Genomic DNA, 17,099 nt, shown 5'->3' with positions numbered 1-17,099 from the left:
CATCAGTATGGGTATTGGAGGCATTTGTGTTTTAAGAACACATCTTGTTTTATACTGCTGATAAATATTAGAATTTAGCACAGGAAATTTTTTCTTGATTTCATAGCCCTTGGGGCAAGTGATACTTTTCTAATACTCAAATGGCCAATAAGGCCTGTGGGCCTCTTGTAATTTTTTATACGCCCGTCAAAGACAGGACTAATTATGGTATGGTGTTGTCCCTCTGTCTGCCTGTCTAGACCTTGTGGGCAGGATGCAGACCAAACTGTAAGCTCCAGAATTTTACATCTTGGTAATTTGATCACCATGAAAAGAGAAGGATGCCAATTGATTTTCAAGGTGTAGTATCATTAGGAGGAAAACCTTGTAGGCATGATACAGACTGAACCATAAACTCCAGGATATTACAACTTGGTACAGTTGATCACCATGATGAGAGGACGATGACTATTGTTTTTCAAGGTCAAAGGTCAAGGTCGTAGCATCACTTGAAAGGAAATCCTTGTAAGCAGGATATGGAACGAACCCTAAGCTCCAGAATATTACAACTTGGTGCATTTGATCATCATGATGAGAAGAAAATGTCCATTATTTTTCAAGGTCAAAGATCAAGGTCGTAGTATCAGTTAATATGTAAACCTTGTAGGCAGAATACAGACTGAACTATTGGGGCTAGGACTGTCAAACTCGGTACATATACTTGAAATGCCAAGTGAAGGAAACCTTTTGGTATTCAAAGGTTAAGGTCATAATATCACTTAATAGGAAAACCTTGTGGGCAGGATACAGACTGAAATGTTGGCGCTAGGACCGTCAAACTTGGTACAGATACACGTTATGCCAAGTGGAGGATGTCTACTGTTTCTCAAAGTCAAAGGTCAAGGTCATAGTAGCGAGATGCAGACCCAACCGTTGGGGCTTGGACCATCAAACTTGATACACATGGTACATATACACTTTATGCCAAGTGGAAATATTACATAGAGAGTACATGATTTGTCTGTTTTTATGATACAAAGAAAGTAAGTCACACTCTGATGATTGTTGATAATTGCTGAAGCCAAGTTCTACAAATCCTGGAAAAATGCTCAATATTACCTTTTCACAGGTGTATTATGCAATACTCTTGTTTTCATTTTAACCATTGGTATAACTTTATTTCTTAAACAACATATACATTAAAATTACTGACAACCTGTAAAAACAACCGTAAAAAGTATGGTGTATATTTATCTTGCGTATTTGTTAAGAATTAAAGTTCCTTCAGCAGCATGATATCAATCTAGGTCAATCTAATAGATTCTTAATACACTGACAAAACAATTCAGGGTCTCCTGTGCAGCTTGTGAATAATCACAGATTGACTTGATTTTTCTTCATCACTTTACCTTTTCTAATTCAATGGTTAACTTTTCTGTTAATGTTAATTTGTTTCCACCTCATTCATGCAATCAGTTTATATAATAGAATTATATCAATACTTTAATCGGAAGTATTATACAAGTATTTGTGTCATTATATGTCCTTCTTTCAATGCCTCTTAAACATCTTTCAATAGCTTCTCCTCACTGAACAGCTCAGGAGAGAGGTCCTTGCGGTGGGGGTAACTGGTCTGTGTCCCCGGGGACTGAACGGTGATTCCGGCTATCCGGTTTGCCCTGTACACTGACTCTTGCAGTCCTAACTCAGGTTTGGTTGAAAGAAACACTGCCAGGGAACCACAAAAAGCATCTCCAGCACCCTGTCATAAAAACAACCGTCAGCGTACACAAATACTGTCAAATCCCTAGTCTTACACAAATACTATCAAATCACTAATCTTACACAAAGATTGTCAAATCACTAATCTTACACAATTACTGTCAAATCACTAATCTTACACAAATACTGTCAAATCACTAATCTTACACAAATACTGTCAAATCACTAATCTTACACAAATACTGTCAAATCACTCATCTTACACAAATACTGTTAAATCACTAATCTTACACAAATACTGTCAAATCACTCATCTTACACAATTACTGTCAAATCACTAATCTTACACAAATACTGTCAAATCACTCATCTTACACAAATACTGTCAAATCACTAATCTTACACAATTACTGTCAAATCACTAATCTTACACAAATACTGTCAAATCACTAATCTTACACAAATACTGTCAAATCACTCATCTTACACAAATATTGTCAAATCACTAATCTTACACAAATACTGTCAAATCACTAATCTTACACAAATACTGTCAAATCACTAATCTTACACAAAGATTGTCAAATCACTAATCTTACACAAATACTGTCAAATCCCTAATCTTACACAAATATATATACTGTCAAATCACTACTCTAATACAACATCACTAACACAAATAATGTTAAATCATTAATATTACACAAATACAGTGAAATCACTAATATGAAATCCCTAATTAACACATATATTGTAATATCACTAAAGAAAATACTGTGAAATACCCGACATACTTTTTGTGAGATTGACTTTTATTTATATGCAAAAAGAAACCTTTAAAAGCCATTAATTGTATTTTATAAAGGCAATAGAAATCATTGAAATAAGAACATTTTTGGAAGATTTGTAATCTTGTTAAAGTTAGCAGAAATAAAACCCATACCTACATCATAAATATGCATAAGAATCTAAATCCTCTATGAACAGGAGAAAGTGTATTCCTCCCATCAGCAAATTAATAGCTCTGGCATGAATTAACTTTAAGGTGAAAGTGACAAATGTAAAACAGAATTGGTACTCGGTGTACAGCTTACTGTAGTATCCACAGCTGGGACTTTAGGGGTGGGGATATGAATAGCCTCTTTGTCATCTTGGCTCAGCACAACAGCACCATTTTCTCCCAGAGTTATAACAACAACTTTGCAACCTTTCTTTAAGATGGATTCGGCAGCGACCTTTGCCTCCTGGACTCTAGATACCTGGATACCTGTGATGATCTCTGCCTAGAATCATTACAGATAAAACTCACGTTGGTTTTCACTCAGTACAGAGTCAGGCCTACTGATGGGATCTTGAAAATATTTTTATATCACCTTGGCCCATATCTAAAGATTTTCCATATATATTTGCATGTAAGACTTTGGTCCCTATTGTGGCCCCAACCTAACCCAGGGGCCTTGATTTTTACAAACTTGAATCTGCACTATGTCAGGAAACTGTCATGTAAACGTAAAATTCTTTGGCCCAATGGTTCTTGAGATGAAGATTTGAAAAGATTTTCTCTATATATTAGTATGTAAAACTTTGATCCCCTATTGTGGCCCCATCCTACCCCTGGGGGCCATGATTTTAACAAATTTTAATCTGCACTATGTCAGAAAGCTTTCAAGTTAATTTCAGCTTTTCTGGCTCAGTGTTTCTTGAGAAGAAGATTTTTAAAGATTTTCCCGAATTATATATTTGTATGTAAAAGGTTGATCCCCAATTGTGGCCCTATCTTACCCCCGGGGGTAAACTTGAATCTGCACTATGTCAGGAAGCTTTCATGTAAATTTGTACTTTCCTTGTCCAGTGGTTCTTGAGAGAAGATTTTTAAAGATTTTCTCCCTATATATTTGTATGTAAAACTTTGATTCCCTATTGTGGCCCCATCCTAAACCAAGGGGTCATGATTTCAACAAACTTGAATCTGCACAATGTCAAGACGCTTTCATGTAAATTTCTACATTCCTGGCCAGGGATTTTTTAGGGTCTGTAGAGGGCCGAAATTCGGCCCCATTCCCGATGCTGAAAAGCAGGTGTTTTACCCAAAATGATACCTAAAATTCCCAAATGATGGATGCTTTGATGAGAATATGCCATGAGGGGCCATCCAACCTCAGTGCCACTCTGTTGCAAAAATTTGTAACAATTTTTTCTCTGCCAAAGACCGGGAATTAAAGTTTGTTTAAGCCAGCCACATTGATAGTGAAATATCAAATGGTTAACATTTTGCTTGTAAGTTGTTTTTCTTATCTTATATTTGTATGAAACAAATTTCCCAATTTCAATCAAATATCGCTAATTTTCCCAAACTTGAAGGCCCTGGCCCCTGGATTCAAGGGGTAAAAAAATCCCTGATGGCCCAATGGTTCTTGAGAAGAAGATTTTTAAAGATTTTCCAAATTTTTTGCTCGTAAAACTTTGATCCCAATATTGTGGTCCCAACCTACCCCCGGGGGCCATGATTTTTACAAACTTGAATCTGCACTATGTCAGGAAGCTTTCATTCAAATTTTCAGCTCTCCTGGCCCAGTGATTCTTAAGAAGATTTTTAAATGACCCCATCCTATTTTTGCATTTTTGTGATTATCTCCCCTTTGAATGGGGCATGGCCCTTTGTTTGCACAAACTTTAAAGTCTTTCAACTAAGGATGCTTTGTGCCAAGTTTAGTTGAAATTAGCCCAGTGGTTCTGCAGAAGAAGATGAAAATGTGAAAAGTTTATGCCAATGACAGACAACCGACAAATTTTGATCAGAAAAGCTCAATTGAGCCTTCGGCTCAGGTGGGCTAAAAATGAGATGGAACGCAAGCATGAAGTGTCACAAAAAATTAGATATTATTGAGAAACGTTGCATATGTCTCAATCTAATTAAACTTGGATCCTTTGATCCGCTCACGTATATCCCTACACGAGGTGTACATGAGCGGATCAAAGGATCTGATTTTAATTAGATTGCATAAAACATTCCTAGTTATGAAATAGCAGTACGCAGTTGCATGTTGTATGCTTCAAAGCCAGCTTTAACATTGAGTCTATTATTTATTGTTCCACATAAAAGAACATGATTGATTACTTTCAGCATCTAGAAGGGAAAGAGATATCGCTGTTGTCTTACCTCTGACTCGTTGACAACAAGAATATCACAATACTGGAAATATTGATCTAGACCTGCCCTGGCTGGTGCCATGTTAAATAAGCTTCGTACTGAAAGATGTAGAAAAGGTTTGTTAATTATGTGTTAATATAAAAGATTCTACTTTAAAAGTTGCTTCCCACCTTCTCCCCAGTTCACACATAGGCGCTTCTACTGTGATCAAAATGTGGCTGAAAACAAGGCAAATTGCGAGAGAAATGCAGTGAAGTCTTCATATACACAGTATGATCGGGGTAGGATCTTAATGATCATGAAGCTCTACATGTTCATAACAAGTGTAATGGGGTCATAGCAAACAAGAAGCAGGGTAAAGTTGTATTTTATTACGAGCAGGGTAGAAACATCATAATCATACAAGTGTCATGGAAGAATCATGGTGAGATCTTTACAGTCATAGTAAATGCAGTTGGGAACTTACTCGAGGTCATGTTATGCTTTTTACCTTACTCCCACCATAATCCCTCTATGTTCAAGAAGCATAGTAGAAATGTGATATGATGATCAGGCAACAGTGGACAGACATCATTGTATAGTCTTCTGGGTCTGAGTAACATCATAATATGATCTTGTATGTAGTAGTAAGAATGCAGTATAAATGCAGTAAAAGCGGCTGCTGGTTGGCATTAATGTGCATTTAAGCATAGTATACGTGTGTCAGGAGCATGTTTGACTTGACGTACAAACATGGTAGTACGTTCGCAATGAAGACCTTAATTTGCCAAATTACTTGGCTTTGAAGCTGATCCTGTCCCGATTCCAATCCTTTTTTTCAGATTGCAGCCTGATCTTTGTAAGGTTTTAGCACTGTGTGAACAGGGGGTTGGAACTGATATTTTCTAATATATTTCAAACTGTTTTTGGAAACTTATACTAAATTTTACTCAATCATCTAAATTTTGCTAGCATTTTATTGCATAAAATGCATAAAGGGAGGCAACTCTGAAAAAGACAGTTTTTTTGGCTTACTGTTACAGGAGTGTGCCATTTTTAGAGCTTCTAATGTCACTTTGGGATCAATTTCCAGATTACACAGAAGGATTTTAGAGTTCTGCATTAAATCTCTGGCAGCTTCTAAGTTTCCCACTGTCAAATAATCATTGGCTCCTTTAACTACAACAATGGAATTTTCACCTGAAACAAGAAAAAAATTAAAGGGATATGCCTACACAAAATTTCCCATAAATCTTTGACATACACAATTAATGGAATGGTTCCATTTTGTCCCAATTTTCATAAACTAAGATTTTGCAGAAATATGGTCAGTGATGTAATGATTATAATAATGATTAATTATCTAATATAATGTTTTCAAAATTATATTAAACAATTTCAAATATATAATTATTAAACATCATTTAATTATTTTAATACAAGATTATACTTGTTTTGTCAGAGTTTTCAGCAAGATGTAGATACAACTTTGGTAACTACATTTATATACAAAAGTATTCACGAGATCCTCATTTTCACATTAAAACACAATTTTTTGAACTTGCACAAAAGTTAAGTCTTGCAATTAAAAAGTGTTTACAGTATTTATAAGGATGTTGCATGCAAAATTATTTATTTTTATCACCCATTCTGAAGAAAAGCCATCAAGTTCATCTCTTATAGAAAAGACGTACAGTAAGTTGTAATGTTTTGTTGGAAATTTAAGGATAGGCAGAATCAAAATATTTTATGTCAGAAACCTATGTCACGATAGTGGCTATCTTTGCTTTACTATCTATGACATCACAGCCATTGAACTAATTAAGAGCTTGTAGTAAGCTATGTAGTTATAAGTGTGGAGTAAATTGTGATGTCACAGTGATAAGGCTCTCAAACCTGACCAAATGAGAAAATTAAGGAGGGGAGATTTTTCTATTTTTCTTGAATTTCTCGAAATATTCAGAATAAATTGATTTTTATTTCTTTGGAATTTTCATATACTGATAAGCACTGAAGGTACCATTTAAGTATATAATATGATGATAAAAGGCAGATAAATAGTTGTGTGAAAGTTAAATGTTGCTGTAGGCATGGACATCATTTGAACTGAAAATTTTCAATGTTATTTTCCACAATATTTAAATGTTTACAATGCATAACTAAAGTATTTCTAATGATCAGCAAACAGTTGTCAATAAATCTAATAAAGCTAATGGTTAAAGTCCCTGTGAACATGTTTAATTTTGTCAAACCAAGAAAATTTTACCCCACAAAAATAAGTGACTCTACAGTGTCTGTAAAACACAAAGCCTCAAAAACTAAATTACCACTTTCATTGACAAAGATGGGAGCTACACCAGTGGCTGCCTTAGATGTGGTACCAACGTGACTTATGTCAATGTCATTCTTCATGAGGTTCAATTTGTATTCTTTTCCATAGGTGTCGTCTCCAACCTAAAACACAATTAATAGTGCATGTAACTAATAGACCAGACAGAGAAAAGGCAATACATGTAGTTGACAAACACAACTGTGCTTTCTCTTAATCACACAATTTTCTGTGATGCAATGCCCTCATGCATAAAGATTTCATAGAGCATGGTTATTGATGACAATTAAATGTGTCGAAGCAACACAATTGTCCCCACCTAAGGGCCATAACTCTGCCAAAAGTTATCTGAACTGAACTGAATTTATTTCTCATCACAATTACACAATTGTATACAGAGATTTAGTACATGTATTTTATATAAAAGTGATGGTAATAAATCACTAAATGTTTTAAGGCATGCACGAGTATGGAGATTGGCAACATATAAAGTTCTTGATCTGCGCAATCTCATTATATACCTATATCCTGACTCAAAATGTCCTTGTAATGACTGAGGTAATGAGTGGAAACTGTGAATTGTTTAAAATTTTCTTTCTAAAGGTCCGATCCGTTCTGAACCTCATAGTAAACTGATTTGCATATTCTCATGACGTATCTATATCGTGAATTTCAATTTAAAATGTTTATGTGCAACTGAGATAATGAAAACAGAAACTGAATTATTCAAGTCCATGGGGCACTAATTCAAGTCCATGGGGCACAACTCTGTAATAAATTATTCAACCAGAACCAAAAAATAAAGACCTGGATATTCTCATGATGTATCTATACACCAAATTTCAATTAAATATGTCGTAAGAGGCAACTAAATGAGGGCGGTCCTTTGGATGACACTAAAAATAAGAGGTCTTGTGTCGTAGCTGGTGTGGCACAATAAAAATCCCTCCCTGCTCAAAGGCGGTAAGCGCCGAGCATATGACTAAATTTTGCAGCCCAGTGCCAGTCCTTCATCAGCAATGGTGACGACTACATTTCAGTGAAAAATTCTTGAAAGGGACATTAAACGATATACAATCAATCAATAAGTTAAATATGTGCATCCATAGAAGAAATAATGAGTGGAAACTGAATTATGATGGAATGATGCAAGAATGAAAAAGGAAAACATTATATGCCTCAGCCATGCATTTCATGACATGAAACAGTATAGAGTACATATACATGGGTATATGATTAAAACTTCAATACCATACTGATGAGAGCTGTTTTAGCACCAAGTCTAGCAGACATCACAGCTGGGTTTGCACCTTTTCCACCAAAGCCTTGAGAAAATTTAGTCCCAATAATCGTCTCCCCCGCTGTGGGCAGTCGTGGAACATAGCTAAGTAGAGATTTTGAATATAAAGTAGTTGTATAATTCTTGCTAAAGTTCAATAAGTGGCAGTTGTAAATGGGAAAAAAATAGAAGTTTATGCCCTAAAAATTACAGATTCTTGTTGTGTTGCAGAAAGTGTACCTCTTCAGTGAACCCTCAAATTTTCTAGACAGGCATCCGGCCTTCAGTAATTTAACTATTTCATTAATTCCCTCACCCCTCCTGTCCCAGACTTCCTTCAACCTTACGCCCCATTTCTAGCTCAGTCAGTCTCAGCTTCCTTCCCAGATTCCTTTTGTTGTGTTATGGTAAAACACATAATATTAGTGTGTCTTGGATATAGCTCTCTTTATGTATATAGATGCAGTGGAATATGGGTGGTCAAATTACATACAAGTTCAAAAGCCCTGGGTTCCAGATAACCCAGCTGCCAGAATTTCTGCACCAGAAATGATGGGGTGCTTTGGTGTAAATTTTGGTAGGCCTATGGTCCATCAGATTTTCTCCATTTCTATTGCACTTGTTCTAGAAACTAGTTTAATTATCCCTCTCTTTTATTTGGTAATCCTCTCTGTTCTCCCAAACCTGATCTGGTGAAGTGAATTCAGGAATGTGAACTTGCTAGACAAGTCATAACAAATATGGAGAGAGTACTATAGTGTATACATTTGTATATCTATGTAACAGGAAGGGAGAAAATGCAGCAAACCAAACTGGGGTTTGAACCTGGGCCCCCTGAATCTCATCAGGTGTTCTACCAACTGACCCACTGGCAATCCAACCCATCTGACCACCACATTCCTCCCTCTTTAAATGTCTTCATACCTTGAAGATATCAACCCAGGATTTTTATCTCTTGGCAGGAATTTTCACCTGTCAGTTCCAGGGGTTGCATCACGGCACCAAATGTAGCAAGAAGGGAGAAAATGCAATGGACCAGACTGGGATTCAAACCCAGGCCCCCTGAATCGCTAGTCAGGTGCTCTACTAACTGAGCTACCTGGCCACCAGCAATCGAACCTGTCTGAATGCCACATACTCATTATCTTTTTATGTTAATGCCCAGATTGCAGATTAAAAGCATCAAAATATTGAACATCTTCATGTATAATAGATATTCATAGTAATTTTATGAAATCAAATCGAAAATTGTTGAATTGAGACTATTGTATTGTGACTCGTATTTAATTGTAAAGGTTCTGTAGGCCTATTGTTTCATCCCCATGTATCATCAAATCATGTGACACATTTTATGTGAAAGGGTCCTGATTTGGAAACAAGAAAAAGTGAAGATCATGCACTGTTGTGAAGAATCTATCTTTACTACTTGAAACAATTGAGGATTTGCAACACATCATAAAGTGGCAAATGGAATTTATGAGACAGCAACGGTATATTGTTTACCTTACAAGGTCCACATTACAGCTGCCTACTACAATCACGTCCATCGTGTATATATACAGTGTGAAAGTGAAAGTAGCAAGTTCTCAGGGAGCTTCTCTAGACTTGCAGATAAGATTTGTAGAAATCAGGTTTAGCAGAAACGCAATTCTAGACACCTCTTTTATCCAGCTATATATATGTATAAGATCTAAGATAAGTGTATTACAATTCTTGGTTACACACATTGAATACGGCGATACGAATGGAACTTCGTAATAACATTATGAGATTCTCCCTTAGCCAACTAATAGCGAGCTACTTCCTATAGATTTGCAGAAACCATCGATCGAAGAAGCAAGGAGGCAGTAAGTTTACTAAACACGATGTCTTTCGATAAATTTAAGCCTAAGTACAAAATACATGAGGAGACGGAAAGTTATTTCAAATTAAGAGCTGAGGCAGGGATGAAATCTTACGATCAAGTGACAGTGGAAGAGGCGAGAGAGGGCAACATTGCGAACGCCAAAAGATTTGCAGGCACGACCGAATTTGAAGGCACCGTGAAAGAGTTCAGTGTTCCATCAAAGCAATGTATCGATGGTAAGTTGTCGGTGACTTTTTCGTCTGTGATCCAATTCTTTGTTTGTATTTAAAATCAAGGGTGTTCTTATCTTTATAATCACAATAAAATTTAATGTCATAATTTGTGATGATAAAAAAGTTTTATGTATAAGCATAAGTGGGCGTGGCCCAATAATGGTAACGACCTACAGTCGTGGGTACTTAATGAAATGTACCACATCTTTGATCTGATGAACAACATTACAAAACAACTACATATATGATATGATTTATTCCAAATTAGGGCATAACACTCAACATATATTCATGATTCAAATTGAAATACAACACAGGATTGACTGAGTTCCAGTACACAAATATGTTATGTACACAAATATAATGTTCATTGACAAATGTATGCAATGGACATACTCAATACTCATCATGAATAAGGGGGTGTCATATTTATGTTGATTTGGCTGAAACGGAAATGCGTATGTAACACAATAGTTATAATACATTGATACAAAAGGTAGCAGGAGATGGTGCTTTATAGGACAAAATTATTTCAGTAGTGAAATGTCCACTTTCATCAAAAACAGCATATACAATATACTAACAAAACAAACAGAAAGTACTGTGTATGTAATTGTGTATGCTGCTTTGGGTAGAAGTGGATATTTTACATGCCTCACACTTCTACAGTGGTACATGAATACGATTTTAAAATCTGTCAACATTGATCATAACTGATGAAGTAAGAAAATGCTAAATGCATGTACAACTTATAATGACAGTAAAGATAATATTTCTATAATGGCTAAGACAGACAAATATTTTTTTATCTTATTGCACACGATATATTATTATACCCCCAGAATCTATGTGTCTGTCTGTGGCAAAAAACTTTAACCTTGGCCATATCTTTTAAACCATAAGAGGTAGAGCTTTCATATTGGTTTGTGTATTCCTTGTGGCAAGACCTTTCCATTGACACCAAAATCTTTGACCTGGTGACCTTTACATTGACCTTTGACCTACTTATATAAAATTTGAATATAAGTCATATTTTTAAATCGTAAGAGGTAGTGTCTTTGTATTATGCATGTGCATTTTTTGTGAAAAGACCTTTCCAACGATACCAGATTTGCTGACATTGACCATTGACCTAGTTTTTGGAAATTTTCAAAAAACTTCAATGTCTTACAGTTCCAAATTATTGTGACCCAGGGCATGTGTTTCACAAACACATCTTGTTTTCATCTAGTATCTTGTACGCAGAATTTTTAATCTCAAGCACTCCATTTAAAATCTAATATTTAATCAATGTTTACTTTTATCATTGATAAAATTTTTATGTATAATACTAAGATCAAGTTATATTGTACGAGTACTATTTGTCTGCATGTGGGAATATGCATCATTTTTACTGTTGTTATAGTTGTGTATTTAAACCATTTTATTACTTCATCAATGATGATCAAAGATAGCAGTAATGGAAAAGAATGTAACATATCTCTATTTTCATTATCTGTGGCATAAAAACAAGTCTTCAAAGTGATTGGTTTCCTTCTAAAGTTCCCTTCTAATGAACCAGCTATCACAACAACTAGAGACAGTGTTACATCTACAAAGTATTCATTTCAATATGTGGTTGTGTTGGAGTGTTGTTTTTTTTGTGTTTTTTTTATTATTTTTGGTTTGTTTTTTGTTTTGTTTTTTTTGGTTGTTGTTTTTTTGTTTTTGTTTTTTTTATTCATACAATGTATATATTTACATTACAAATTGGGAAAGTCCATTCATTAATGATTTCAAACTGAAATAGATGCAATGAATCAGACTGTATAACCATATTACATGCATTTATATGTATTTTTGAAAGAGCTTAGGGGTGAAATAACAATTTTTATACCTTTTCTATTGTTTATTTACAAATAAAAGTGTAAATTAAAACTATAAACTATTGAATGTTCATTAAAATGTTTTTAACAGTCGCTTGTCTTTTTTTCTTCTGCACTATTCAAAGTGTAATCGATGTCGGATGACAGAAACTTACGGGAGTTTTTACCCTCCCTTCCCCATACTATTTGAATTTGGATTTTTATCCGACATTGATCTTTTGATTGAGCCCCTTACACCTTTCGTGCTTTGTTTAATTTTATGTTTAGGTACCTAAACATTATAGTATCACTGGATCCTTGCCAATGTGTTATTGTAAAAGGTATGTTTTATTTTCAGGAATCCCCATTACTGTGTACAGGTCTAAGCACTGTGACCTATGTGTGGCTCCATCTGTGTTTGTATACTTCCATGGAGGGGGGAATGTAGTAGGTTGTCGTCAAACAGTGGATACTATCTGCAGAATCTTCTCTAGGTATGTAAATTAAACATGGAAAGGGGGATGTAGTAGGTGGTCAACAAACAGTGGATACTATCTGCAGAATCTTCTCTAGGTATGTAAATTAAACATGGAGGGGGGTGTAGTAGGTGGTCAACAAACAGTGGATACTATCTGCAGAATCTTCTCTAGGTATGTAAATTAAACATGGAGGGGGGTGTAGTAGGTGGTCAACAAACAGTGGATACTATCTGCAGAATCTTCTCTATAGGTATGTAAATTAAACATGGAGGGTGGGGGGGGGGGGGGTGTAGTAGGTGGTCGACAAACGGTGGATACTATCTGCAGAATCTTCTCTAGGTATGTAAATTAAACATGGAGGGGGGAATATAGTAGGTTGTCGACAAACAGTGGATACTATCTGCAGAATCTTCTCTAGGTATGTAAATTAAACATGGAGGGGGGGGGGGTGTAGTAGGTGGTCGACAAACAGTGGATACTATCTGCAGAATCTTCTCTAGGTATGTAAATTAAACATGGAGGGGGGAATATAGTAGGTTGTCGACAAACAGTGGATACTAACTACAGATCTTCTCTAGGTATCTAAATTAAACATAGTTTTATATGTTACTTCATTTAATCAACACATGGTCATTTTTGAAAACAAATGAGTTTTGATTCACTCTACTGAGTCATCAGATAAAAATCCTGGACTTTGAAAGATAATAAATGTTATAAAAGTAGCTAACATTGAGTACATTTTATTCAGAGGATTTCATTTTCAGGGACTGTAACACCCCCCCCCCCCCCCCTCCCTGTAGCCTACCTGACTGCCCTATATACAGTACCTCTAGCATTATTCTTGACATTTCTATTGTGTGTATCCTATATACAGTACCTCTAGCACTATTCTTGACATTTCTATTGTGTGTATCCTATATACAGTACCTCTAGCACTATTCTTGACATTTCTATTGTGTGTATCCTATATACAGTACCTCTAGCATTATTCTTGACATTTCTATTGTGTGTATCCTATATACAGTACCTCTAGCACTATTCTTGACATTTCTATTGTGTGTATCCTATATACAGTACCTCTAGCACTATTCTTGACATTTCTATTGTGTGTATCCTATATACAGTACCTCTAGCACTATTCTTGACATTTCTATTGTGTGTATCCTATATACAGTACCTCTAGCATTATTCTTGACATTTCTATTGTGTGTATCCTATATACAGTACCTCTAGCATTATTCTTGACATTTCTATTGTGTGTATCCTATATACAGTACCTCTAGCATTATTCTTGACATTTCTATTGTGTGTATCCTATATACAGTACCTCTAGCACTATTCTTGACATTTCTATTGTGTGTATCCTATATACAGTACCTCTAGCACTATTCTTGACATTTCTATTGTGTGTATCCTATATACAGTACCTCTAGCATTATTCTTGACATTTCTATTGTGTGTATCCTATATACAGTACCTCTAGCATTATTCTTGACATTTCTATTGTGTGTATCCTATATACAGTACCTCTAGCATTATTCTTGACATTTCTATTGTGTGTATCCTATATACAGTACCTCTAGCATTATTCTTGACATTTCTATTGTGTGTATCCTATATACAGTACCTCTAGCATTATTCTTGACATTTCTATTGTGTGTATCCTATATACAGTACCTCTAGCATTATTCTTGACATTTCTATTGTGTGTATCCTATATACAGTACCTCTAGCATTATTCTTGACATTTCTATTGTGTGTATCCTATATACAGTACCTCTAGCACTATTCTTGACATTTCTATTGTGTGTATCCTATATACAGTACCTCTAGCACTATTCTTGACATTTCTATTGTGTGTATCCTATATACAGTACCTCTAGCACTATTCTTGACATTTCTATTGTGTGTATCCTATATACAGTACCTCTAGCATTATTCTTGACATTTCTATTGTGTGTATCCTATATACAGTACCTCTAGCACTATTCTTGACATTTCTATTGTGTGTATCCTATATACAGTACCTCTAGCATTATTCTTGACATTTCTATTGTGTGTATCCTATATACAGTACCTCTAGCACTATTCTTGACATTTCTATTGTGTGTATCCTATATACAGTACCTCTAGCACTATTCTTGACATTTCTATTGTGTGTATCCTATATACAGTACCTCTAGCATTATTCTTGACATTTCTATTGTGTGTATCCTATATACAGTACCTCTAGCACTATTCTTGACATTTCTATTGTGTGTATCCTATATACAGTACCTCTAGCACTATTCTTGACATTTCTATTGTGTGTATCCTATATACAGTACCTCTAGCATTATTCTTGACATTTCTATTGTGTGTATCCTATATACAGTACCTCTAGCATTATTCTTGACATTTCTATTGTGTGTATCCTATATACAGTACCTCTAGCATTATTCTTGACATTTCTATTGTGTGTATCCTATATACAGTACCTCTAGCACTATTCTTGACATTTCTATTGTGTGTATCCTATATACAGTACCTCTAGCACTATTCTTGACATTTCTATTGTGTGTATCCTATATACAGTACCTCTAGCATTATTCTTGACATTTCTATTGTGTGTATCCTATATACAGTACCTCTAGCATTATTCTTGACATTTCTATTGTGTGTATCCTATATACAGTACCTCTAGCATTATTCTTGACATTTCTATTGTGTGTATCCTATATACAGTACCTCTAGCATTATTCTTGACATTTCTATTGTGTGTATCCTATATACAGTACCTCTAGCATTATTCTTGACATTTCTATTGTGTGTATCCTATATACAGTACCTCTAGCATTATTCTTGACATTTCTATTGTGTGTATCCTATATACAGTACCTCTAGCATTATTCTTGACATTTCTATTGTGTGTATCCTATATACAGTACCTCTAGCACTATTCTTGACATTTCTATTGTGTGTATCCTATATACAGTACCTCTAGCACTATTCTTGACATTTCTATTGTGTGTATCCTATATACAGTACCTCTAGCACTATTCTTGACATTTCTATTGTGTGTATCCTATATACAGTACCTCTAGCATTATTCTTGACATTTCTATTGTGTGTATCCTATATACAGTACCTCTAGCATTATTCTTGACATTTCTATTGTGTGTATCCTATATACAGTACCTCTAGCATTATTCTTGACATTTCTATTGTGTGTATCCTATATACAGTACCTCTAGCACTATTCTTGACATTTCTATTGTGTGTATCCTATATACAGTACCTCTAGCACTATTCTTGACATTTCTATTGTGTGTATCCTATATACAGTACCTCTAGCACTATTCTTGACATTTCTATTGTGTGTATCCTATATACAGTACCTCTAGCATTATTCTTGACATTTCTATTGTGTGTATCCTATCGTAATGTGCATGCTATTGTTACAGTATTAGGTTTTACGTTTATCCAGGGTTTTACGGTTCCTATCGTATATTACGTTTATCAAGCCTGATCATGTTTTGCGTATGGCACAACTATTGTGTATCCTGTCTTACATTTATGAGGTTTTCTGTTTATTGTGAAAACGTTTATCATGTAACTTTGGATTATTTTGGATTTATAGTTTAAATCTAATGAAAAGAACTATATTTTCCGTTTTGTCTAAAAGTTATTTTTCGGAATCAAGGAAATTAGACAGTACGTTTGATGGAGAACATAAAGCTGGCAATTATGAGGTATGAGAACAGCTAAGTGTCTTTCGAGAGAGGGTGAAACTTCATCACAATGTCATTGTAAGTCGTCTTGGGATTTATAACCTCTTGAAGTGATGGAAAGTAGGCAGAGGCTTGTTGAGGAAACTATAAGGAGAAGAAAATCCAACAAATTGAAACCTCTTTATCTAAAGTTCGGCTTAAACGGTTCTTGAGAAACAATGATTTGTAATTAACTTTAATAGAGAGAAAGTAAATTTTGGTTTGGAAAAAAAATCGGTAAGTTACAATGTTTACAATATTTATTTTAACAAAGGATATTTCCCTTTCACTGGTCTTCATCTAATTGATATATGAATAAACAAAATATCAATCTGCCTTTGAATTGATATGTAGAGTTCCAACTTGTGGTATTTGCAAAACAAAAATTCAATGTACAAATGTTTATATGCTAGCTTGCAGCTACAGGATTTCTCTTTTAAAAACTGGTGTGTCAGTTGCAAGTCGATCAGTGTTCATATTTGATTAAACTTCTCAGTTGTGACATCACA

The 17,099-nt window shown here is 35.0% G+C and overlaps 2 protein-coding genes, 1 long non-coding RNA gene and 1 other non-coding gene across 10 annotated transcripts in view; 2 read left to right on the top strand and 2 right to left on the bottom strand.

Annotated features, from left to right (window-relative positions):
- Positions 1–1,129: 1,129 nt before the first annotated feature.
- LOC125649462 (ribokinase-like) lies at positions 1,130–10,056 on the bottom strand. 2 transcript variants are annotated; one of them, XM_048877010.2, is made up of 7 exons: positions 9,943–10,056; positions 8,412–8,544; positions 7,159–7,285; positions 5,867–6,031; positions 4,862–4,950; positions 2,796–2,984; positions 1,130–1,741 (listed from the first exon to the last, which is right to left on the bottom strand). In XM_048877010.2, the coding sequence occupies exons 1-7, from the start codon at positions 9,984–9,986 to the stop codon at positions 1,541–1,543; spliced, it is 948 nt and encodes a 315-aa protein (XP_048732967.1). In that variant the 5' UTR covers positions 9,987–10,056; the 3' UTR covers positions 1,130–1,540. The 2 variants fall into 2 exon arrangements, with proteins under 2 accessions (XP_048732967.1, XP_048732968.1); XM_048877011.2 differs by lacking the exon at positions 5,867–6,031.
- On the bottom strand, positions 9,472–9,544 carry Trnaa-agc (transfer RNA alanine (anticodon AGC)). The gene has a single exon. It is a non-coding gene; the product is annotated as a tRNA-Ala (tRNA).
- LOC125649461 (carboxylic ester hydrolase LipN-like) overlaps positions 10,035–17,099 on the top strand; it is a 26,809-nt gene continuing 19,744 nt past the window's right edge. For all 6 annotated transcript variants that reach the window (XM_048877007.2, XM_048877005.2, XM_048877009.2 and 3 more), the window contains exons 1-2: positions 10,035–10,521; positions 12,721–12,856. In XM_048877007.2, the coding sequence (XP_048732964.2) occupies positions 10,305–10,521; positions 12,721–12,856 (353 nt within the window). In that variant the 5' untranslated portion in view covers positions 10,035–10,304. The remainder of the gene's footprint in view (positions 10,522–12,720; positions 12,857–17,099) is intronic.
- Positions 13,309–17,099, top strand: part of LOC130054541 (uncharacterized) — a 6,903-nt gene continuing 3,112 nt past the window's right edge. Inside the window, exon 1 of the long non-coding RNA XR_008802816.1 lies at positions 13,309–13,341. This is a non-coding gene — a long non-coding RNA (uncharacterized LOC130054541). The remainder of the gene's footprint in view (positions 13,342–17,099) is intronic.

Source organism: Ostrea edulis, chromosome 5 (assembly GCF_947568905.1).
Source record: "Ostrea edulis chromosome 5, xbOstEdul1.1, whole genome shotgun sequence".
NCBI lineage: Eukaryota > Metazoa > Mollusca > Bivalvia > Ostreida > Ostreidae > Ostrea > Ostrea edulis.
Note: the sequence above shows the minus strand (reverse complement) of the source record. Positions and strands in the feature narration are given on the sequence as shown.